The 25,413-nt window shown below is 40.5% G+C and overlaps 1 protein-coding gene across 3 annotated transcripts in view; it reads left to right on the top strand.

The window, feature by feature from the left end:
• The first annotated feature begins 467 nt into the window (after positions 1–467).
• zap70 (zeta chain of T cell receptor associated protein kinase 70) overlaps positions 468–25,413 on the top strand; it is an 82,406-nt gene continuing 57,460 nt past the window's right edge. The window contains exon 1 of one of the 3 annotated variants that reach the window (XM_078423527.1): positions 468–598. Coding sequence is in view for 1 of the 3 variants with exons in the window: in XM_078423530.1 (XP_078279656.1) it covers positions 575–598 (24 nt within the window). In the remaining 2 variants the exon portion in view is untranslated. Of the gene's footprint in view, positions 599–20,043; positions 20,166–25,413 lie in introns of those variants that run through there. The other 2 variants (XM_078423530.1, XM_078423529.1) reach the window with 2 other exon arrangements.

Here is a 25,413-nt window from a genome sequence, read left to right as displayed (position 1 = left end):
GGGCACGAGGGATCAACCGTGCCCGCTCGCAGCCAACTGTCGGCGCGGGGCCACAGTTCTGGAAGAGCGTCTGTGGCTCGGCAGGCCTTTGGCTGAAAGAAAATTATCCTCTATTCCTCTATTGAGACTGCCATTATTTGTTGTTATCCGATTCAATAACAAGGCATGTAAAGAAGCTCCGGTTCGGCAACGTGTTATCTTGGCTGTCCTGCACGGGATGCGGCTGCAACTATCTGCCTTGATGTAGGGCACGAGACCCCGGGTGTGCCCGACGCCGCAAGGATGGGGGGGGATTGTAGCCTGGTGTGAACATTGTAAGACCCACACCCAAGTGCACCCTCACGGCCTCATCAGTCCAATTTCTGTAAAGTTATATGTTGACAAATTTGGGGGGGGGGGGGGGAGGAGGGTTGCATCTTTTAGGATCGACAAGGTGCCGAAGATGGCATCAGGGAAAGGCTGAGTGGGACAGAGGGTTGGCAGCCTCACCCGCCACCTGGCTTGGGGTTGGACCAAGTGAAGGATAAAGCCGGACCTCACAAAGAGATCTATCCGTACATTATTCAATGTTGGGATGCAAAAGGTAATTGGTGACCAGGTAAGTGCCAGGTGCAAAGGGTGGGGGTGAGGGGGGTTACTGTCATCCGGGTGGGTCAGTGTTTAACATTGGGTTGATCTTGGGGTTCATCAGTGGGCGTCAGTGCCAGGTTCATTGAGAGCACCATAGGGTGTTGAGAGGGTGGAAGAGGCTAAAACCAGGGTTAGTTAGGAGACCGATCAAAGATGGTTAGTACTATGGGACTGCAGGATGAAAGGTAATTATGGGGCCAGTAGTTTCTCTATCCAGGGCTGCATCATGAAGGTTGTCCCAGGAATCTCCAACAATAAATGTACCTGGGACAACAAGGTCTAATTCTCTCAGCAATGAAGAAGTGCGGAAACCACAACAGATAAGACATGGACAAATTGGGCTGAAAAGCTGATTTCAATGCTGAATAACTTGAAATGGCAGCAAGTGTTGGATTGAACTTGCAGTGATGAAAAATGACCTGTAATTGTCATTGTGTTTCATTCCGTGGTAATTAACTGAATGACTAGCACTGAAATGGACAGCATTATGTGATCTGATTTCTCAAAATCATATGAAAGATATGAAGCCATGATATAATTCCACCCTATAAATCTCAGCATGATCTGTATCGCTATCTGGAAGCAACAACACAACTCGGGTTTAAACAAAAACAGATCTGCAGGTATCCAAAGGCTGAGAATTCTTGAGGGCAGATGAAAAAAACCCGAGCCTCTATCTTTGATGTAAATATGCTTGACTCATTAGTGAGAGAGTCTAGGACAGAGGCCATAGACTCAGAATAAATGGACATACCTTTAGAAATGAGATGAGGAGGAGTTTCTTTAGTCAGAGGAATTCAATGCCACAGAAGGCTGTGGAGGCCAAGTCAATGGATATTTTTAAGGTGGAGATTATAATGGTTCTTGATTAGTAAGGGTATCAAGGGTTGTGAGGAGAAGGCAGGAGAATGAGTTGAGAGGGAAAGATACATCAGCCATGATTGAATGGCAGAGTAGACTTGATGGGCCAAATGGCCTAATTCTGCTCCTACAACTCATGAACTTATGACTCCATCCCACAGCAAACCATCGGTAATGTCCTTGATGCCACCCCAGCCCAGCAAGGGATAGACAAGGCCACCTGATCACTCAAAGGATGTGATTTCTAGACCAGAAAATATACAAGCTGTAGTACTAAAATGGAGCAGAGAAGTATTCCGGTTTGAATTCATGGCCTTCATTGCTTTATCTGAGAAGAGAAAAATCTCAGAGTGTCAGAATCAGACTACAAGAAAGAGGATAATTGCAGTAATTACACAGGAGTCATCCTGCTGTCTGCCACAGGGGAAGTCCTTCCATAGGTTGGAGAAGAATTAAATTCACAGGATATTTGAGTGCATTATTTAGTGGGAAATTGAACCAAATAACTGCTCATGCACAGAGCAACTGCATAAGCACCAAGGCATATGCAATCAAGCAGTCAAGGAGAAGATGGAAATCCTCTGCATGGCTAAGAACATTCTTTCTCAAGGTGGATAATCGTGGTAATATTACTTGTTAAGTAGACCATCTTATTGGAGACATACAGCTGACTAATCTAATAGTTCCAAGCCAGAGGTAGAAGTAAAATTGTAGAATTACTTCAAATAGGGAGAATGCTGATGTGCCTTCCCGGGCCCCCATAGCCCCGATGATATTACAATCTCAGTCACAGAGACGGATGTCAGAAGATCGTTCAGGAGGGTGACCTCTGGGAAAGCATTTGTACCCGATGGTTTAACTGGTTGTATTCTTAAAACCTGTGCAGGCCAACTGGCTGGAGGTTTTGCGGACATCTTCAGCCTTATTATGAAGGTCTGAGGTTCGTACCTGCTTTAAAAGGGCATCAATAATATTGATGCCCAAGAAGAGTAAGGTGACATGCCTCAATGACAAGCGACCAGTGGCACTAATATCCATGGTGATGACATGCTTAGAGATGTTTTTATGGCGCATCTCAACTCCTACCTCAACAAAAACCTGGACATATTACAATTTACCTACCGGTTGACACAACCGGTCAACAGAGGATGAGATCTCACTAGCTCTCCACTCTAAATTGGACCACTTGGACAATAAAAACACATACGTCAGGTTGTTGTTCATAGACTACAGCCCGGTGTTCAACACAATCCTCCCCTCCAAACTGGTTACCAAGTTCACAGAACTGGGTCTCTGTGTATCCCTCTGCAACTGAATCCTCAACTTCCTCATCAGCAGCCTACAGTCTACGAATTGGCAGCATCACTTCCTCGTTGATCACAGGTAGGCAACAAATGCTGGATTAACTCAGCGGGCCAGACAGCATCTCTGGAAAGAAGGAATGGGTGACGTTTCGGGTCGAGACCCTTCTTCAGAGTTACTCCAGCATTTGTTGCCTACCTTCGATTTATACCAGCATCTGCAGGTTTTTTCCTACTCCTTGATCACAATCAGCACAGGAGCACTTCAAAGCTGTGTCCTAAGCCCCCTGCTCTACTCACTCTATATTCATGACTAGCAATACACAGTTCTAACTCCATCTTCAAATTCACCGATGACACTACCAATCTTGGACAAATTACAGGTGATGATGTGTCAGAGCATATGAGGTAAATCAATGGACTGGCGAAACAATGCCAGATCTACAACCTGACTCTCAGCATCAGTAATATCAAGGAACTGATTGTTGACTTTGGAAGGGGAAGGTCAAGGATCCACAACCTGTATTCATCGATGGTACAGCGTGGGAGATAGTCAAAAGCTTCAAAATCCTGGGCATGCATATCTCTGAAGATCTGTCCTGGACCCACCACATTGCTGCAATCATAAAGAAAGCTTATCAACGCCTCTATTTTCTTAGAAGATTGAGGAGATTCAGTACGTCAACAAATATTCTCTTGAATTTCTACAGGTGTTCAGTAGAGAGCATATTGACTGGTTGCATCACGGCCTGCTTCAGCAATTCAAGCACCCAGGAATGAAGAAGATTGCAAAATGTGGTGAACACTGCCCCGTCCATTGTGGGTACTGAACTCCCCACCATCGAAAGGATCTACAGGAATCGCTGTCCCAAAAAGGCAGCCAGCATCATCAGAGACCCAACCTACCCTGGCCACACTCTCATTTCACTCCTGCCATTGGGAAGAAGCTTTAGGAGTCTGAAAACTGTAACATCCAGGTTCAGCAGCAGCGTCTTCTCATCAACCATCAGACTATTAAACACTACAACCTCTAAATAAACTCTGAACTACATAGACTTGGGAGCATTGTTTTTGTCTTTGCACTATTGTTTGTTTATATATTTCCTGAACATTTTTTGTTGTTTATTAGGGTGTTTACCGAGTATTATGTACAGTGCAGTACTATGTACTATACTGTTATGCTGCCACAAGTAAGAATTTCATTATTCTGTTTTGGGACATATGACAATAAAGCACTCTTGACTCTTGAACTCTTTGAGTTACAAGAGCGCTCGAACCATACCCCCTAATGCATGAGGAATTTGGAAAACCAGAGAAAGAGTTAACAACTACCTTGTTGCAGTGAAAGATCTACCCTGACATTATCACGTTTGGTGAATTTTAAAAATATGCATTGTAGGATAAATTTGTGCTTGGCCTAAATGACAAATGGATCCATTCCATGTGGTTGGGTGTCTCGCAGTGGGTCTGATTTGCAAAATTTCAACCTCGATGAAAGTGCAGTGAAAAATGCAAAGGAATTTTGTCGATTACCAGGTACAAACTTTATGGTAGTTTTTATTCGGAAGGCAGTAACGAAAACCCTATTCTTGAAACAGGCTGTACACTGTGTGTGAAAATTCCTTTGATAGAAATAATGGCAGCAATTTACCACATGCCCTTTATTTTAAGCAGACTAAGTGAGATTTGTGCCAGAAGACATTTTAAAGCCATGGTATTGCTCAGTGTTTATATGGTATAAATGCAGACTGACAGAGCTGTGGGTTGTTCTATCACAGAAAAGGTTACTTACAGCAAGAAATTTAGTCTTCGACTCATTGAGTCACATGTATGGAAAGAAGCTGTTTCTCTACAGAGGTACACCAACTATTGATCCCCATTCACACTAATGCTATTCTCCTGACATTCCCATCGACATCATCAAATTATATCATTCACCAACATACTAGGGAGTACTGGAGTGGCACACTAACCTTCCAACCTGAGATGTGGGAAGAAACCAGAGCACCCAAGAAAAAACTACATGGTCACAGGGGACGTGCCAGCTTCATACGGAAAGCACCCAGAGGTCAAAATTGAAGCAGTTGCTGGAGCTGTGAGGCAGCAGCTCTACCAGTTGCGTCACTGCCAGAGGAATCAAATTATCAGGGAAGCACAGAGTGTAGTTAGTCTCATGACCTACTCAGGTGACGCATTGGAAATACTGGGGCAAATAAATTTGTTAAGTTGTCCAACAATTAGAAAGGTCAATAGTTTAGCTGACTAAACTTAGTAACTGACATAACAAGGCAAGGATTACCTAAGCAGACAAAATTTCAGTTGGAAAAATACTTTGAACATTTATACAGATATTTTGAAATTACATTTGGAAACATGTGCAAATACAGAAAAATCTTTAAAGATGCATGCATTGCCATTATTGCTGCAAGGCACGGAGGCTTGAAAGCTGATGTCAAACCGTACACAATAAACGTCAGCCAGTGCCATAATCACAAAAAGCAAGGTGGAACAAGAGCTGGACAAATTAAAAATAGTTCAAATATAAATGAGTGATAGTGGATGTTTGCCCCAATTATAGTATTTTCCAAATTAAAAAAAAGCAGTTCAAGCTGTATTTTAAAAAGGCAGTTTAAGCTGGAAATACTCATCAGATCAGGCAGTATCAGTGGAAAGAGTAACATAGTCAATATTTCATAGAAGACTATTGAAGACTTCATAGTAGTGTCCAAGGCAGGTGGATTATGGAGCAATTATAATGCCATTCAATAAGATCATGGCTGCTCTTTTACCTCAGAGTCATGTTTCTGCTCTCACCTCCTAGTTTTGTTTCCTTTAATATCCAAAACTCTAACAATCTACGTGTTAATCATATTCAAAGGTAGACGCAAAATGCTGAAGTAACAGCGGGACAGGCAGCATCTCTGGAGAGAAGGAATGGGTGACATTTCGGGTTGAGACCCTTCTATAGACATATTCATTGAGTGAGCCTTAGCCCCCTTGGGTAGTGAATTTCAAAGATTCACCACTATATGGTGAAAAATTATATTCTGAATTGTCCTCCCTGGTTCTAGATGCTCCAACCAGGGAAACGCGTGCCTTTTCTACAATTTACAACTAATTTATTGTACTTTTCCCCCCAGTTCAAATGAATGATTTTTAACCTGAAATAGTAACTCTGTTTCTTTCTGTATGAATACTTCCTGACATGCTGAATGATTCCACTATTTTCTGTTTTTATTTCTAATTTTCGACATCTGCAGTTTTCCCCCCCAAAAAATGTACCTTACCTAAGTCTCATACGAATTCTGTATGTTTCAACAAGATGACGTCCCACCCAGCTTGAAGAGCATGTCTGCTTAATCTCTTTTCATCCATCCTAACTAACACTTCATCCCAAAAATTAATCTGGTGAACTATCTGTTTCAGATCGAGACCTTTCTTCAGACTTCAGATTATCTGAATGGTGTCAGATTAGGAAAAGGGGAGGTGCAATGAGATCTGGGTATCCTTGTACATCAGTCACTGAAAGGGGGTCAAGGAAAGAGCGTTCACGTCGCAGCCCTGTTCCCACCAATCTTTCCAGCACGCACAAGAAGCGCAAGACACCATTGTATGCAGATGCCGAGAAGTGTGCTCAGCTCTGGCTGAACTATTTCTAATCTTGTAATGTGGGCTCGATAAGAAGAAGTCATTGAAAGTAAGAAGCGGGTACAGCAGACAGTGAAGAAAGCAAATGGCATGTTGGTCTTCATGGCAAGAGGATTTGAGTAAGGAGGTCCTACTGTAGTTGTACACGGCCCTGGTGAGACCACACCTGGAGTATTGTGTGAAGTTTTGGTCTCCTAATTTGAGGAAGGACATTCTTGCTATTGAAGGAGTGCAGCCTAGGTTCACTTGGTTAATTCTCGGGACGGCAGGCTGATATATGATGAAAGAATGGATCAACTAGGCTTATATTCATTGGAATTTAGAAGGATGAGAGGGGATCTTACAGAAACGTAGAATTCTTATGGGATTGGACAGGCTAGATACAGCAAAAATGTTACCGATGTTGGAGAAGTCCAGAACCAGGGGTCACAGTTTAAGAATAAGCGGTAGGCCATTTAGGACTGAGATGAGGAAAAACTCTTAGGGCTAAAGGAATTAAAGGATATGGGGAGAAAGCAAGAACAGGGTACTGATTTTGAATGATTAGCTATGATCATATTGAATGGCGGTGCTGGCTCGAATGGCCTACTCCTGCGCCTATTTTCTATGTTTCCAACATAGTATGTTGGAAGTAAGGATACCGTGATTCAGTAATAAAATATAAATTGAGTGAGTAGGAATAAGATTATCAAATGAAGTTTAATGTGGGGAAAGTGTGAGGTCATATATTTCAGTAAGAAACACCAAAAAATATATTACTTTCTAAATGGCAAGAGACTGCAAATGAACGAGGTACACATGATTTGCAAAAAGCTAGCATGCAAGTCCAACAAATGGTTAAGTAGGCAAAAGGTATTTTGTTTTTTGTTGCAAAATATTCTACAGCACAAACTCTATGGAGGATAATGATTCCAGGATTACGTGGGTCAATGCACAATGAACCAGCATATTTTGACTGGTCAACATTGTTATCCAGGTTATAAAAGGATCTCCAGTGACTGACCAAAATATATAGCTTTTTAAAAAAAGTTAAAGTCTCCCACTGTAGGTTAAAATTTTCAATTGTTATTTCGTCAATACTGTTATAAGAGGAGTTATTTGCAGAGTCAAATGGAAGGCAACAAACATTATAGCCACAGACTGGATGATCTGTCTCCATGAGTGATCCTAGTCATTTTGGTAACTGAGCTTGATGAGATTAATGTCATGGAATTTTTGGTCCCTTAGTACTGTAGAACAAAAATGATCTGGAACCTGTATCTCTTGTCCAGGGATCTCTAAAAATATACATTTATGTAACAAATTCAGGGTCATCTCAGGTATAAGGTTAAATCTCAAATCAGAGCCTTGGGATTTAATTTTTTTTTAAATCTGACATGACATGAACACAACAGATATGGTCAGGTTCCATTAGGCTTCATTGGACAGTCAATCTCTGAAGCACCTGTTTTCTTAAAGCTATGCTTTGTTTAGAGATTTACCTTTTTAATGAAAAAAATTAAGCATTCCTTTACATTTCAAAATGGTTTCTGAATTTTCATTTGAATATCTATTAAACCAAAAGACATGCACAAAATGTTGTTTTACTGCCAACGACCTTACAGTTCTATTTAAAACATTAAGGAACAAAACCACAGTACCAGCTGCATCTATTCCATTATAACAGCAGTATTTGCTTTTCAATGAGACATTAATTACAGAATAGCAGATCTTTAAATAAATGTAACCACCCTCTTGACATTTTTTCTGCACGAGGTGACTTACTTTTTCTCTTCAATTGCACTACAAGATGCTGCATTTTATGGATACCACATACTGTGAATATACAAATATGATTCAAACAACTCTTAATGGATTATTGACAGATAAAATAAAATCAAGCTGACATTCAGGTTTGTGAGATAGTAAGCAGCCTTAACATATAGAAGGTAATAAAAGACATGTCTAAGTAAATAAACAAAATTCTGCAATTAAAAGAAAGTTTGCATTCTTATTTTGGTGTTATGAAAAAAATGGTGGTTGAAAATGTTCAGAAAGCATTTGGCAACCTGTAGAGTGGATTAATAGAATATGAATATTGAAATTTATGGTTTCCTTATTTCTTTGTGAAAAATATAATACGGTACAGTGCATTAAATAAATACTAGATTTTTGTTAAAACGCCATCTCCTGGCATCAAGGGGAATGGTTTCAGGTAAGATAAGGAAATAGAGACACAAGATACTGCCGATACTGGAATCTGGAACAAACCACAAACTGCTCAAGGAACCATTGAGTAAGGCAGCATTTGTGGAGGGAGTTGCCAGCAAATGTTTCGGATTCAGACCCTTCTGCAGACTGAAAGATCAGAAACTAGTTGTTGAGATTTTTAATGAATATGCAACAAGAAATATGTGGAGGTAATTTATTCATTTGAAAACACAGCTTGGGTACTGATCATCAAACTAGATGGTAGGGGAGCGGGATCCACTACCGGACTGAGGCAGATGAGAGGCTGGAAGTTTGTATAGAAGGTGATAAAGTCAAGTCAAGTTTATTTGTCACATACACATACAAGATGTGCAGTGAGATGAAAGGTCACCCACAGTCCAGCAATAAGAGCAATAAAAATAAGCAATTTCACACACAATCACAAACCAACATAGATAAAAAGCATGGCAGGGAGCAAGGAAGGACTGTTGGATTTAACTGCAGTTATTTTAGTGGGAGAGGCCTAATGGGTAAGGCAGATGAACTCAGTGCATGTTTAGGTAAACAAGACTGGGATATTGTAGCCATTACAGAAACCTGGCTAAGGGATAGGACTGATAGCTTAATGTTCCAGGGTACAGGTACGACAGGAGAGATAGAAGTGGGGGTAAAAGAGATGTTGTTACCATTATTGATGGTTCATCCAGTGAGGCAATATGGATACAGAGAAATACAAAAGGGATGATTACCTTGTTGGGAGTGTACTTTAGGCCCCTAAATAATCAATGGGAATTAGAAGAGCAAATATGCCAAGAGATCCTATCTGCAAAATTTTTGCCCACTTATTCTATCCATCTAACCTTTTTCTAACCTTTTCCATGACCCATATAATCTGTTTTCCCAATTATATTTGTATCATCAGTAATTTGATTATATTACACCTGGTCCCTCCATCTGCAGTAATAAAATTGTACATAGCTGATGCCCATATAGATCTCTCTTGCATCCTGCTAGTTGAAGCTTGACAATTTGAAAATGACCTAATTATCACAACTCTATTTAGCCAATCTTCTGTTCATGCTGATACATTACCCATGTTGTGAGAAAATTTACCTTGCCCATTAATCTTTTATCTGTTACTTGACTGAGTACCTCAAAATCTAAATACACAACATCTACTGGGTGACACAGTGGTGTAGCTGGTAGAGCCACTGCCTCACAGCACCAGAGACCCAGGTTCGATCCTGACCTTGGGTGCTGTCTGTATGGAGTTTACACATTCTCCCAGGTGACCGTGTGGGTTTTCTCCGGGTGCTCTGGTTTCCTCCCACACCCCAAAGACATGCAAGTTTGTAGGTTAATTGGCCTCTGTAAAATTGCCCCTAGCAGTAGGGAGTGGATAGGAAGTGAGTTAACATGGAACTAGTGTGAATGGCTGATAGTTTGACGGCGTAGGCTCGGTGGGCCGAAGGGCCTGCTTCCATGTTGTATCTCTAACCTAAACTAAACTAAACCAACTGGTTTCTCGTAATTCGCCCTGATGATCAGATCTTCAAATAACTTTCTATTAAATTTATCATAAATATATTTCCTTTCTTAAAACCCTTTGACTCTGCTTGTTTTATGATTTCTGCATTCCTTGATAATGGATTACAGCATTTTGCCAATGATGGGTATCAGAGCAGCTAGGGCTTCCCAACATGGGTTTTCCCTCTCCACTGGGACTATTCCAGAGTCTATGAAGATTGAAACCAATGCATCCACTATCTTTGCATTCACTTCTTTTAGGATCCCAGGATGCAAGTTATCAGTGCCCCAAGTAATAAAGGCACTTGTCAACCTTTGGATACATTAGCTTGCCTTGTACCTTTCTCTAGCGACTGTCAATGATGTAACGTGTTCTTTGCCTATTGCCCTTTGATTTTGCTAACTATTGGTTAGCTTTTACCATGAACAAAAATTATTTGTTCATTGCCATTGCCATTTTCTTATTTCCCATTATTAGTTCCCCAGTTTCATCTTCTGAGGGACCAAAATTTACCTTAGCTCATAGAAACAAGGAAATAGGTGCAGGAGTAGGCCGTTTGGCCCTTTGAGCCAGCACCACCATTCAATATGATCATGGCTGATCATCCAAAATCAGTACCCCGTTCTGGCTTTTTCCCCATATCTGTTGATTCCCTTAGCCCTAAGAGCTAAATCGAACTCTTTCTTGAGAACATCCAGTGAATTGGCCTCCACTGTCTTCTGTGGCAGAGAATTCCACAGATTCACAACTCTCTGGGTGAAAAAGTTTTTCCTCATTTCAGTCCTAAATGGCCTACCCCTTACTCTTAAACTGTGACCCCTGGTTCTGGACTCCCCCAACATCCGGAACATTTTTCCTGCAGCTACTCTGTCCAATCCTCTAAGAATTTTATATGTTTTCATAAGATCCCTTCTCATCCTTCTAAATTCCAGCGAATACAAGCCCAGTCGACCCATTCTTTCATCATATGTCAGTCCCGCCATCCCGGGAATTAACCTGGTGAATCTATGCTCCACTCCCTCAATAGCAATAATTTCCTTCCTCAAATTAGGAGATCAAAATTGCACACAATACTCCAGGTGCAGTCTCACCAGGGCCTTGTACAACTGCAGTAGGACCTCCTTGCTCCTAAACTCAAATCCACTCGTCATGAAGGCCAACATGCCATTGACTTTCTTCACTGCCTGTATGCTTACTTTCAATGACTGATGTGCAAGCACACCCAGGTCTCTTTGCAACCCCCACCCCCCCCCCCCCCCCCCGCCTTCTCCGAATCTGATACCATTCAGATAATAATCTGCCTTCCTGTTCTTGCCACCAAAGTGGATAACATCACATTTATCCACAGCTCCTGTTCCTTTTTCATATTCCTATATATCCTCTTTTAGATATTTTTATATTTCTTGAAAACACATCCTCCTAATCTTTTTTCTCTTAAAAAAGAAAGTTAAACTTTCTTCAGGCCCACAATACCGCCCAGTTGCAAGAAATCTAGCTCCCTTCCATTAGCGGAAGTGGCGGCGCCTAACGGCTGCGGCTCACTAGCAGTCTGTTCGTCTTTTTTCCTTTTTCCTTTTTTTTGTTGTGTGTCGGTGTTGGGATGTTTTTTTTTTTTTGGTTGTGTATGTGTGGGGGGTGGTGGTGTGGGGTGGGGGAAACCTTTCTCTTTTAGGTCTCTTCCTCACGGCGCGGGGTGCGGCTCGGCCGCGGGGCCTTCCATCGCCCGGTGCGGCTCGGCCGCTGGACTTAACATCGTCCGGTGCGGCTCGGCTGCGGGGCGCAACATCGCCCGGTGCGGCTCGGCCGCGGGACTTTACATCCCCGGTGCAGCTCGGCCGCGGGACTTTACATCGCCCGGCGCGGCTCGGCCGCGGGACTTTTCATCGCTGGTGCTGCTCGGCCGCTGGACTTAACATCGCCCGGTGCGGCTCGGCTGGATTTAACATCGCCCGGCGCGGCTCGGCCGCGGGGCCTAACATCGCTGGTGCGGCTCGGCCGCTGGACTTAACAGTTCCCGGTGCGGCTCGGCCGCGGGGCCTAACATCGCTGGTGCGACTCGGTTGCTGGACTTAACAGTGCCCGGTGCGGCTCGGCCGCGGGGCCTAACATCGCACGGCACGGCTTGGCCGCGGGGCCTAACATCGCTGGTGCGGCTCGGCCGCTGGACTTAGTGGTGCCCGGTGTGGCTCGGCCGCGGGGCCTAGCATCGCACGGCGCGGCTCGGCCGCAGGACTTAGCTGCGCATGGCTCGGCCGCGGGGCCTTCCGTCGCCCAGCTCGGCCGCGGGATGTTTCAGCGCCCGGTGCGGCTCGGCCGCGGGGACTTCCATCCCCTTGCGGGGACTGTGCGGGTCGGTCGGGGACGAGCTGTCTGTCCGTGGGCGTGGGGAAGAGAGTGGAAGTTTTGTTGCCTCCATCACAGTGAGGGGGTGTTTGGAGTCACTGTGATGGACGTTTGTGTTGGGGTCATGTGTCTTGTGTTCTTTTTTGTGTATGACTGCTATGTAATTTCGTTCGGTACCTTGGTACCGAATGACAAATAAAGCTCTGTTGAATCTGTTGAATCTGTTGAACTTGAATGTCAGTGAATAAATTTTGATGTCAGTGAATTAACAATCCCTTAAAGTAGAAATTCCAAAAAATCACATTTCCTCTATCTAATTTAAACATATGCATAAAAATGTACAAAGCAGTCAGTACAAGATACGAATCATGGCCACTAATGGCAAATTAAAAAATAACTATATAAGGTGCTTAAAATCACACAGATAATTACAATTACGTACTCGACTTTTAAACATCTCAGCAGCACTATATGATTAAAGACTAATCAGACTTGTGCAGATAAAAATTCTACAGCAAAATTACAGCCTATTCACAGAAGGAGACAATTTGAAATCACTCATGAGTTATCATTTTTTAAATAATTTGGTTTGAATTTCTTTTTCAGATTATTCTAATACAAATTTAAGAAAAACTTGCTGGAGCATTTAAACATTTATGGTATGAATAATTAAATTTGGGAAAGATAAACGTCAAGCTTTTAAATTACATTAATATTTAATTTACTGATAATGTTTCCTCATGTTTATTAAATTACCAGTGATAATCCAAAGGATTGCCGGTCAGTATTAAAATATAAATGTTTCTAACCTTATGAACATTATTATCCAAAATAGAAAATTTTATTGGACTTCTTTCAGTCCAAGTATATTAATAATCTTTGAAATTTGAAATTGTTGCTGGCAATAGTGTGTATTTATAAATTATTGTGCCTACATTGATGATTTTTGTTGTTTTTAGAAAAGATGTAATAATTCCCGCCTTTTATCACTGTCAGGCAACATGTTCAACATTATATTAATACAAAGCAAATGGCGTTGTAAAAAAGACATGTGTTTTTTACATGTGTTTTTTGAGTCATACGGAATCAGGCCCTTCGGCCCAACATACCCATGCCAATGAAGGAGCCCGATTGACTTTAGTCCCACCTGCCTGCATTTGGCCCATATCACGCTAAACCTTTCCTATTCATCTGCCCAAGTGTCTTTTTAAAAAAATTCTTAGAAGGCATGAACCAAGATTCAATTGAATCTATGCACCAAAAAAGAAATGATTGATTCTATGCTTGCCAGATATTTCTCAATTAATTTAAGAAAAGAAATGAAAATTTGACAGTTTGAAAGTTTAAGTCTCTGTTTTCTACTTAAAATGAAAACCCCAATAAAGAGGTTGCCAACATGCCAAGAAAATGATCACATGATCTTAATTACACTATTTTAATATGCTGACTATGCAAAGCAATATTGAACTGCATTTTTTGATTCTTTACCCATTAAATATGCTACATTTGTAATAAAGTGATTTAGAAATTATATTTGATCACATGGAATGTTCTATTTCCTTTCGGATTCTTTTAACATTTTCAAAAGAAGTATCTATTAATTAAAATCATTTTATGCGCATTTGGGCATTTTATGATGTCACAATTACTCTGAAGATGCAATTGACTTGATAAAAGAATGCACATACACACAATGCACATACAGCAAAATGGTGGAAAATATTTTCAAGACCTAATTAGTTTATCAGGTGATAATGCAGTAATCTCATTATATAAGGGTATTCCTTCACAAAATCAACTGCAAAGTCAGTTTCTTTTTACTTTCTTTTTTTGGTGTGCCACCCTGTACATATTGTCAGAGCTATTTTATCAAAGGCCAACCATTTTGAAGACAGTTGCAGCATTTGCAGAAGCTGGAATAAAGATTCAGGCAAGTTAAGGTCAATATGATGTTTCACATTAATTTTGTGACAAAATGTATAACTTGGAATACAGAATAATTTATTTCTATAGAATGAAAAACAAATGCTCACAAAAGGACTTAGAGTACTAAAGCAGTTTTAGATTTCAACTAAAAATAGTTTCATACTCTTGATCTCTCTGGTGTCATCATAAATTTTATATTGTAAATAGCATTAAGGACATTAAACCTTTCAGAAATGATAAGTTGTGTTTAATTCTTTAAATAAAATGCTCATATATTGAAACTTTATTAAAAGGAGCATATAAATTCTCCAGAGCTGCAAATTAATATGAGCCATTCTTCATATTGTGTTACACTTTCTGACATTTTGTTCATTATCCTGTTTAACTAAAACTGTATGTGGCAGCAAGATTGCCTTAATGAAATGTTTTTGGGGATACAGTTTTCTGTAATTTTACATGCGTTTTTTTAATTAACACATTTTTTCCTGCAAAGTACTTTTATAACTATTCATCTTTTTAAAAACCCAACACCTACTTTATATAGATAGAATTTTACATTGAGTTGATCTACTGAGGAACACGATCTCAACTGAATTGTTTAGATATTACCATTGATTTATTTCAACAGAATGATTAAAATTTAAAAACAAAATATATAAACAAAGGTTCGGTAGCTTATTTTGTTCATGAGAAGAAATAACAACAGCTCCCAGGTGGTAATGCTGTCAGCATGTTTGCACAATTGAGATTGTGACTCAAGTACTATTCCTGAAGAACGTGTGGCACACCTCAATTTGGGTTATGCCTAGTTTAGTGTATTTAATATTTTTATATAAGCAAATTCTTCACTTTTTAAATAAATACTAGAATGTATTCACAAAAAATATGCTAAGTGCTTAGTTGGTTTTCAAGAATGACTTTCACTGAAAGTTTTTTATGTTCCAGACAGATATGCATTGCTGGTAATTTCAATTTTAATTTCAAAGTGCCAATGACTGAAGTGCTTTATATGGCATTGAATTAATGCATTAGTATTTTTCTACCTAAATGTTTGTTCAGTCAAATAATAGCGTATGAAGTTGATTTTACTTGTACATCAATCATAACAAGCTTGACATGTATTAAAATGCCATGTAGAAGAAATGTGCAAGTACAATAGCAGTGAAGGAAATTATACTTTCGTTTTTAAATAACAGAAAATGTTATTGATTTTTTTTCAATTCATGGTTTTGGATTTTCTGTATATATGTGTATATATACTCATATATTATTCTATGAATGTATATATTTCATTGACATCATATGTTTTCCTGGAGGGAAAACTGAGAATAATTGAATTAAAATGGGAAAGTGAAATTTATCTCTGACCCATCAGGTATTTAAAAGTAATAGAAGAGATGATTGGAGATTGTTAGGTTCTTGATTGGTAAGGACATCAAAGGAGACGGTGAAGGCTGGAGAATGGGGTTGAGGGGGAAAAATAGATCAGCCATGAGCGGGCCGAATCGCCTAATTATACTCCTATGTTTTTTCATTGTGACATTCATAATGCAACATAATATAAAATAATCACAGATCCAACAGGGTCAAGTTTAACTTTTAAGGCATTTCAGGAAAATAATTATTGCATCTGCCTAGCTTTCAATTACCAGTTAAAATTAATTGTTGTGGTTCAATCTGGCATAATGACACAGACACTGAATTTTTACTTTATTCAAAACACGGGAAAGGAATTTATATGAGAGTCAGTTTGCTGTGCTTTTGGTAAGTAGATAGATTAAAATGACAAGGCCGAAAAATTCTACTGCAATGAGAAAAGCATTGTAGGCTGATGATGCATGAAAGCCAGTACATGCTCTGTAAAAGATTAGCTTATAGGCTAGGACCCCTAATTCAAATGAATTTATAATTTCTTTATACCAGATGAAGGAACATAAAATAAAATGACATCAACTAAAAAATATGAATAAAGACGAGAAACCAAAAGAACTATATTTTATATAAAATTGATGAAGAGATGTTTGGTGGACAGAGAAGCTTGGAAAAGGTTTCCACCCCTTTCTTATTTATTTGCATGGCAAAAAGAAATGGCCATATGACCCACGACTCCATTCCAGGCAATTAAAGGAAAATATCAGTTCGGACTGGAGGTATGCCACTCAGCCCCTCAAGCATTTAATAAAATCATGCTTGAACTGATTTTACTCAGCTCTGTTTTCCTGTCCATCTGTGGTAAGCCATCACCCCCCTCCCCCCCCCCCCCCACCCCACATTTATTAAGTATACATCTACCTTTGCCTCAAAAATATGTGAAGACTTTCTTTCACCTCATTTTGAAAATTAGTTCCATGATCCACTAAGAGAAAACAATGTCCCATTGGAGAACAGGCATGTTTCCATGTAACCAAAGTCCTTGATGTTAGAAGTCGCAAATTTGTGAGGTGCTATTGGAGTAGTTTAGGAGGGTATTAATAGTGTATTTACTACAAACCTACTACCTCCCACAATTCTTCCAGTCTGAAGAAGAGTCTCGACCCAAAATGTCACCCATTCCTTCACTCCAGAGATGCTGCTTGTCTCATTACTCCAGCATTTTGTGTCTACCTCCCACAATTATCTGGACTACACTTTCTCCCACCCTGCCTCTTGCAAAGATGCTATCTCCTATTTCTCCGTCTCCATCCCATCTCCCAAGATTGGATGATACAGTGGCACAGTGGTAGAATTGTTGCGTTACAGCGCCAGAGACCTGGGTTTGACCCTGACTACATGTGCTGCCTATAGTATTTGTAAGTTCTTCCTGTGACCACGTGGGTTTTCTTCCAGAGCTCTGGTTTCCCTCCAAAGACGTGCAGATTTGTAGATTAATTGGCTTCTGTAAATTGTCCCTAGTGTGTAGGATAGCGCTAGTGTACGGGAGATCACTGGTTGGCACAAAAACGGTGGACCGAAGACCCTGTTTCCAAGCTGTACCTGTAAACTAATTAGGCTTTCCATTCTAGGACACCATCTTTCTTTAGTAAACAGGGTTTTTCCACCTACTGTCATAGATGGACCCCTCATCCGCATCTCTGTGTCCCATAGTTCTGCTCTCGCTCCACCTCCCCTCCCAAACAGAACAAGGATAGAGTTCCCCTGGTCCTCACTGTTCACCCCACCAGCCTCCCCATCCAACACATCATCCTCCAACATTTCCGTCACCTATATGATCCCGCCACCAGTCACATCTTCACATTCCCACCTTTCCGCCTTTCGCAGAGGTAGATCCCTCCACAACTCCTTGGTTCACTCCTCCTTTTCCACCCAAACCTAGGTACTTTCCCCTGTAACCACAGGAGATGTAATATCTGTCCCTCTACCATGTCCCTCACCTCCATCCAGGAATAGTAGCAGTCCTTCCAGGTGAAACAGAGGTTCACTCTTCTAACTTCATCTACTGCATCTGGTGCTCCTGATGTGGCTTCCTGTACATTGGGGAGACCAAGCATATGCGGCAACCGTTTCGTTGAAGCCCACATGATCTCCCAGTTCTTAACTATTTGAACTCCTCTTCCCATTCCCATACTGATTTTTCTGTCCTGGACCTCTTCCATTACCAGAGTGATGCAAACTAAAGGAATAGCACCTCATATTCCACTTTGATAGCTTACAACCCAATTGTATCAACATGGAATTCTCCAATTTTAGTTAACTACAAATCCACCCCCTTCCCCCACACCCCCTGCTTTTTTTCACCTCCCCCCATGTTCCACCTGGACTCACACCCATTTCTCCTCTCTCCTTTCCTTCCTACCTACATTCCTTCCTCTAGCAACTCTTCAATTCTTTTGTTTCACATCTTCTGTCTTTTCATCTTTGACCTTTGTCCAACCATCTGCCTATCAAAAATCCACGTATTACCAGCCAGGCTTTTTCCTGTCCTCCCTCTCTTCTTTTTTTCTTTCCCCTCCCCTACAACCAGTATGAAGAATGGTCCTGACCCGAAACATCACCTAACCATGTTCTCCAGAGATGCTGCCTGACCCGTTGAGTTACTCCAACGCTTGGGTCTTTTCCTGCAAGTCAGACTGTGCTAACTGAGAAACAATCTGAGTCTATATTGCAAATAGATGTTAGAGCAGAATTTTCCGGCAGAGAGTAGAATTTTCCGGCTTTGATGCAAGCAAAGAAAGAGAGTTACATGAAGTTGTAAAATTCGATATTGAGTTTGGAAGGCTGCAAAGTGCCCAGACGAAGGACGAGGCACTGTTCCTTGTGTTTATGTTGTAACAGTGCAGAAGACCACAGGCAGTTACCTCTGAGTGGGGCAGTGAAGGAAAAGTTTATTTAAAACCAGTGGAAGGGGAAGGAGGTATGATGTGTCATGCTGGAAGAAAATGCAACAGATGAGCTATTGAGTAAATTGGCTATTGGGTTTAGAAGTGTGGATCAAGGCAACTCTTTCTTGTACTAGCCAGCAATAGAGGGATTTAGAACAGAATGCAGAAAATAGAGGCGATGTATTAAGGGCTCTGTCAACAATGGGAGAGGGGAAGCCACAGTTCGAGAAAAGGAAGATATCCCAGAGACATTATTAGAGGAAATTTCAGGGAAATGGAGGGACTGGGAAAATGAAATGAATCATATGGGAGAAAAGGTTTAAGAATGTATGGTTGAGAGTCGGAAGATTCTGTAGGATGCTGGTTGATAGCCAATCCCCTGAGATGAAGATAGAAATATCTATTAAAGGAAATGAAGATTCAGAGAAGGTGTAAAGGTGCAGGTTAAACATTGTCAGAAATGGTAATGAGATCTTTAAGTCCCACATGAGTGCAAGGGATGAGGTAAAAGAACAGGTGTCATAGCATCTGCGAATTCATAGCAGAGTGCCATTTGAAAGGGAGTGGAAGCGTCATGGATCTATGAGTTCTCTGGCTCAGTATGCTTGCGGATGGAGTCATTGAATGTATTCCGGGAGGAGATTGACAGACATTTTAAACTACAAGGGAGTTAATGGGAATCGTGCAAGAGCAAGAAAGAGGTGCTTGAGTCGACTTATTGAATGGTGGACCAGCTTTGAGGATAAATTGGCCTACTCCTGGCTCTGTTTCTTATGTTCCAAAATTAGATTCTACAAATCAATATTTACAATAAAAATGTTAATATTTATTGCCATTTTACACCACAACTATATCACCATATCTGTAAATGCAGCTTAATTATTCAACCTGGTACTGGAATCAAGTACGCTAAAGCTCAACAGGAGGAACTCACACCAATTTGGAGTTGAAATTTAACAACTGCTTGAAATAATGGTGGTAGGTGTAAACCACTTGCAAATGGTGTTAAATTTGTTGTATAAAGACGCTCTAGCCTAAGAAACATTTATATCATTCATATTGTGCAAACACAATTATGACATTTGGTCATGTTAATGAACATGGAACATATTCAGTACAATCGGTAGTGCTGCAGTGCGGATATAGGTCACAGTTCCAAGAAACTGACACCCCTATCTGCCTACAAGTTCCGCCACGTAACCTCTGCGCTCACTTTTACAGCAGATTTAACTGATTATGGCTGAATAAATTTGCTTTTGTTGATAACTGTTTTTTCTTATCACAACTGAGGGAATATTTTTTCAACATTAACTGGTCTTGGAAAAATTACCTTTCTATTGATTTGAGAACAAAGAAAGCAGTACTCAACAGAAAATACGTTGGCTTTATAAATTACATAGAATCTCAACAACACAGAAGGTAAGATTTTATAAACACTATACCATATACACACTGCGTGGTGATAAAACATTGTTTGAATATTTTAAAGCTATGTTTATGCTGTGCTACATAATGCCAAAATATACTGCAAGCAACTTGCCAATATTCTCAGTTGGTGCAGCTTTAATTGATGCAGGGAAGCAGAGTTAAAGTGTAGTGTAACGTAAGTTCAACATTCAACCATTTTAAAGCAAGAACAAATCTTGGCTGGAAAAAGCAAAATGTATGATTTGGCCTTTCAATGCTTTCACGGATAATTTACTTTAGGTAGAAAAAAATGAAAACATTTTTTGGAGTTTGGCAAATTTGCACAATTAAATCACAACAAATTTGTAATGAGCAAAAATCTAAATTGAATTGAAAGCCTTTAAGAAGATTTTTAATGCACTAACCATACATTGACTTTAAATAAATTATATGGTGCATGTAATCAGATGTCCGCTTATTTATACATTATTAAATATCTTTACTGATCAAGTCCATTTGATCGGCCAAGAATGGTTGACTTACTGTCCGAATCGTTGTTTTTCCTGGTTCTAAACTGCAGATCAATGCTTCAGAAACAATTTGAGTAATTTTCAGAAGTAACGTTGCAGAAGTTTGTCAGTTATGTTATGGTGAACATTCTTTTATACGTGCAGGAACCCTTTTATCACAGAGGATGCAATTTTATCAGATTAGCCGATTAACTTAATGTTGCCGTAAAGTGACAAATAAATACCAAATACAAATGAGAAAATATACAATGCAGAAGTTACTGTAAGTTTCTTTAAATATTGTATGTAATTCTAAGTCATCTTTTCATTGTAGATTTTGAACTATGATAAAAGCCCTATGTAAATTTGTAAAACTGAAAGAAACAACATTCCTTTGATTTTATGCTTCGTTGTTTTTATGGTTGCATACATTGTACATTATTAGCACCTGGATGAATTGCCCAACTGACATAAATAACAAGAATATGAGAAAGAAAAATAAAACATACACTATTGCTTTACTTACCTCCTGAACACACTCACGCTAATATTTTAATATTTGTTAGAACATTAAATTTCCCTGGTGTGGGACGAAAAAAGGAATATATTATTATTATTCACTTATTATGTGAATATGTGAGGTAAGCGAAACAAGTAGAGTAGTGATGGAAATTAGGAGGATTAAAGAAGAGGAGGTACGGACACTTTTGAAGAATATAAAAGTGGATAAGTCTCCAGGTCCTGATAGGATATTCCCTAGGACATTGAGGGAAGTTAGTGCAGAAATAGCAGGGGCTATGACGGAAATATTTCAAATGTCATTAGAAACAGGGATGGTGCCGGAAGATTGGCGCATTGCGCATGTTGTGCCGTTGTTTAAAAAAAGTTCTAAAAGTAAACCTAGCAATTATAGACCTATTAGTTTGACGTCTGTGGTGGGAAAATTAATGGAAAAGATACTTAGGGACAATATATATAATTATTTGGATAATCAAGGCCTGATTAGAAACAGTCAACATGGATTTGTGCCTGGAAGGTCATGTTTGACTAATCTTCTTGAATTTTTTGAAGAGGTTACCAGGGAAATTGATAAGGGCAAGGCTGTGGATGTTGTCTATATGGACTTCAGTAAGGCATTTGACAAGGTTCCACATGGAAGGTTGATTAAGAAGGTTAAATCGTTGGGTATTAATAGTGAGGTTGCAAGATGGATTCAACAATGGCTGAATGGGAGATACCAGAGGGTAACGGTTGACAATTGTATGTCAGGTTGGAGGCCAGTGTCTAGTGGAGTGCCCCAAGGATCTGTGTTGGGTCCACTGTTGTTTGTCATTTACATTAATGATCTGGATGATGGTGTGGCAAATTGGATTAGTAAATATGCAGATGATACTAAGATAGGTGGAGTAGTTGATAGTGAGGTAGATTTTCAAAGTCTACAGAGAGACTTGGGCCTTTTGGAAGGGTGGGCTGAAAGATGGCAGATGGAGTTTAATGCTGATAAGTGTGAGGTGCTGCATTTTGGTAGGACAAATCAAAATAGGACGTACAGGGTAAATGGTAGGGAATTGAGGAATGCAGTGGAACAGAGGGATCTGGGAATAACTGTGCATTGTTCCCTGAAGGTGGAATCTCATGTGGATAGGGTGGTGAAGAAGGCGTTTGGTATGCTTGCCTTTATAAATCAGAGCATCGAGTATAGAAGTTGGGATGTAATGTTGAAATTGTACAGGGCATTGGTGAGGCCGAATCTGGAGTATGGTGTGCAGTTCTGGTCGCCAAATTATAGGAAGGATGTCGACAAAATGGAGAGGGTACAGAGGAGATTTACTAGAATGTTGCCTGGGTTTCAGCACTTAGGCTACAGAGAGAGGTTGAACAGGTTGGGTCTTTATTCTTTGGAGCGTAGAAGGTTGAGGGGGGACTTGATAGAGGTTTTTAAAATTTTGAGAGGGACGGACAGAGTTGACGTGGGTAGGCTTTTCCCTTTGAGAGTGGGGAAGATTCCAACAAGGGGACATAGCTTCAGAATTGAGGGACAAAGGTTTAGGGGTAACATGAGGGGGAATTTCTTTACTCAGAGGGTTATGGCTGTATGGAATGGACTTCCGGTGGAAGTGGTGGAGGCTGGCTCGATTTTATTATTTAAGAGTAAATTGGATAGGTATATGGATAGGAGGGGATTGGAGGGTTATGGTCTGAGTGCAGGTAGATGAGACTAGGTCAGGGAGAATGGTCGGCGTGGACTGGTAAGGCCGGACAGGCCTGTTTCCATGCTGTAGTTGTTATATGTTATATGTTATCATGCATTATAATTTTTGGTTAATGTGAATTTTTTTGTTAATGAATTCTTGAGAATTTTTCATGGCTATTTTATAATTAGCAGAAAGTATATTTTTCTACCTGTAACCCCTAAATTTGTAAATATTCAAGAGAATACTTTATGCTGCACATGGGACCATAGAGCTGTACAGAACAGAAACAGGCCCTCTAGCCCACTGTGTCCATGTCAACTATCAAGGTTATGACTTTTTTGCATATCTTTCATTCATTATTCTTTATCTTGCCACATCACCGTCTATATCTCTCGTTTCCCTTATCCCTAACCAGTCTGAAGAAGGGTCTTGACCTGAAACATCACCCATTCCTTCTCTCCAGAGATGCTGCCTGGCCCGCTGAGTTACTCCAGCTTTTTGTATCTATCGAAGGCTATTTACTACATCCCTCCATGCTCAGCTTATTCAAGTACCTGTCCAGATGCCTCTTAAATGTTGTTACTGTTCCTACCTCCACCACCTCCTCTGGCAGTTATTGGGCCGAATTGTTCTTATGGCCAGCTGACGGGAAGGGGAGGACTGCTAGGAACACACAGTGTAACCGCAGCTGTAGAGCACAAACTGTGGTGGAAGTTGGATGCGGGCACCACTGGGTCCAGGTCATTTTGTAATGACCCGAGCTGAAGTGCAGATGTACTTCATGTCATAAGTCATAAGGTAATAAGGAATAGGAGTAGAATTAGGCCATTCGGCCCATTGCCATTCAATCATGGCTGATCTATCACTCCCTCCTAACCACATTCTCCTGCCTTCTCCCCATAACTTCTGACACCCATAATAATCAAGAATCTATATCTTTGCCTTAAAAATATCACTGACTTGGCCTCCACAGCCTTCTGTGGCAAAGAATTCCACAGATTCACCAACCTCTGACTAAATAAATTTCTGATCTTCCTAAAAGAGATTATAACATTCCATCCCTGTTTTTGTATACAAGCCTTCTTGAACTAAATGCCAGTCCCTTTGCACCTCTGATTTCTGGATTCTCACCCCATTTAGAAAATAGTCTATGCCTTTATTCCTACTACCAAAATGCATGACTCCACACTTTGCTGCACTATATTCCATCTGCCACTTCTCTGCCCACTCCCCCAACCTGTCTAAGTCCTGCAGAGTCCCCGCTTTCTCTACACTAACTGTCCCTCCACCTATTTTCGTATCATCCGCAAACTTTGCCACAAAACTCTCAATCCCCTCGTCCCTATCATTAATATAAAACGTGAAGAGTAGCGGCCCCAGCACCGACCCTTGCGGAACTCTACTAGTCACCGGCAGACAAACAGAAAAAAGCTCCCTTTATTGCCACTCTTTATCTACTGCCATCCAGCCAAACTGCTATCATTGCTAGTATCTGCCCTTTGATAGTGTGGTCTTTGATTGTCCTAAGCAGCCTAACGTGTGGCACTTGCCAAAGGCTTTCTGAAAATCTAAGTAAACAACATCTACTGACTCTCCTTTATCTATCCTGCTATTTACTTCTTCAAAGAATTCCAGCAAATTTGTCAAGCAAGACCTCCCCTTCACAAAGCCCCTTTGGCCTATTTTATTATGAACTTCAAAGTATTCTGTAACCTCATCCTTTATAATGGACTCTAAAATCTTACCAACCACTGAAGTCAGACTAATTGGCCTACAGTTCCCACTATTCTGCCTTGCTCTCTTTTTATGCAGCGGGGTAATATTCACAATTTTCCAATCATCTGGGACCACTCCTGAATCTAGTGACTCCTGAAATATCACTACCAATGCCTCCATAATCTCTAAAGCCAATCTTTCAGAACCCTAGGGTGCAGTCCTTCCGGCCCAAGTGACTTATCCACCTTCAGCCCTTTCTGCTTCCCAAGCACCTTCTCCCTAGTAATGGCCACTCCATTAATTTTCACACTCTGACTCTCTTGAATTTCAGGCAAGTTGCTGGTGTCTTCCACTGTGAAGACTGATGCAAAAAAAGTTATTCAACTCCTCTGCCATTTCTTTATTCCCCATTATCACTTCTGCATCATTCTCTAGCAGTTCAACGTCCAATCTTGCCTCTTTCTTGCTCTTTATATAGCTGAAGAAACTCTTGCTATCCTCTTTTCTACTATTGGCAAGCTTACCTTCGTATTTCATCTTTTCTCCCCGTATTGTCTTTTTAGGTACCCTTTGTTGTTCTTTAAAAACTTCCCAATCCTCTAGCTTCCCACTAATCTTTGCTATGTTGTACGCCTTTTCTTTTAGTTTTATACTGCCCTTGACTTCACTTGACAGCCATGGTCACCTCTTTCTCCCCCTAGAATCTTTTTTCCTAGTCTAGTCTCTCAGCCTAAGTCAGCCATTGTTCCAAACCTTTCCCATCCATCTACCTATTCAAACACATTTTAAATGTAGTTATTGTATCTATCTCAACTAATTCCTCTGGCAGGTCATTCTATA

The sequence above is a fragment of the Rhinoraja longicauda genome, chromosome 28 (assembly GCF_053455715.1).
Source record: "Rhinoraja longicauda isolate Sanriku21f chromosome 28, sRhiLon1.1, whole genome shotgun sequence".
Lineage (NCBI taxonomy): Eukaryota > Metazoa > Chordata > Chondrichthyes > Rajiformes > Arhynchobatidae > Rhinoraja > Rhinoraja longicauda.
Note: the sequence above shows the minus strand (reverse complement) of the source record. Positions and strands in the feature narration are given on the sequence as shown.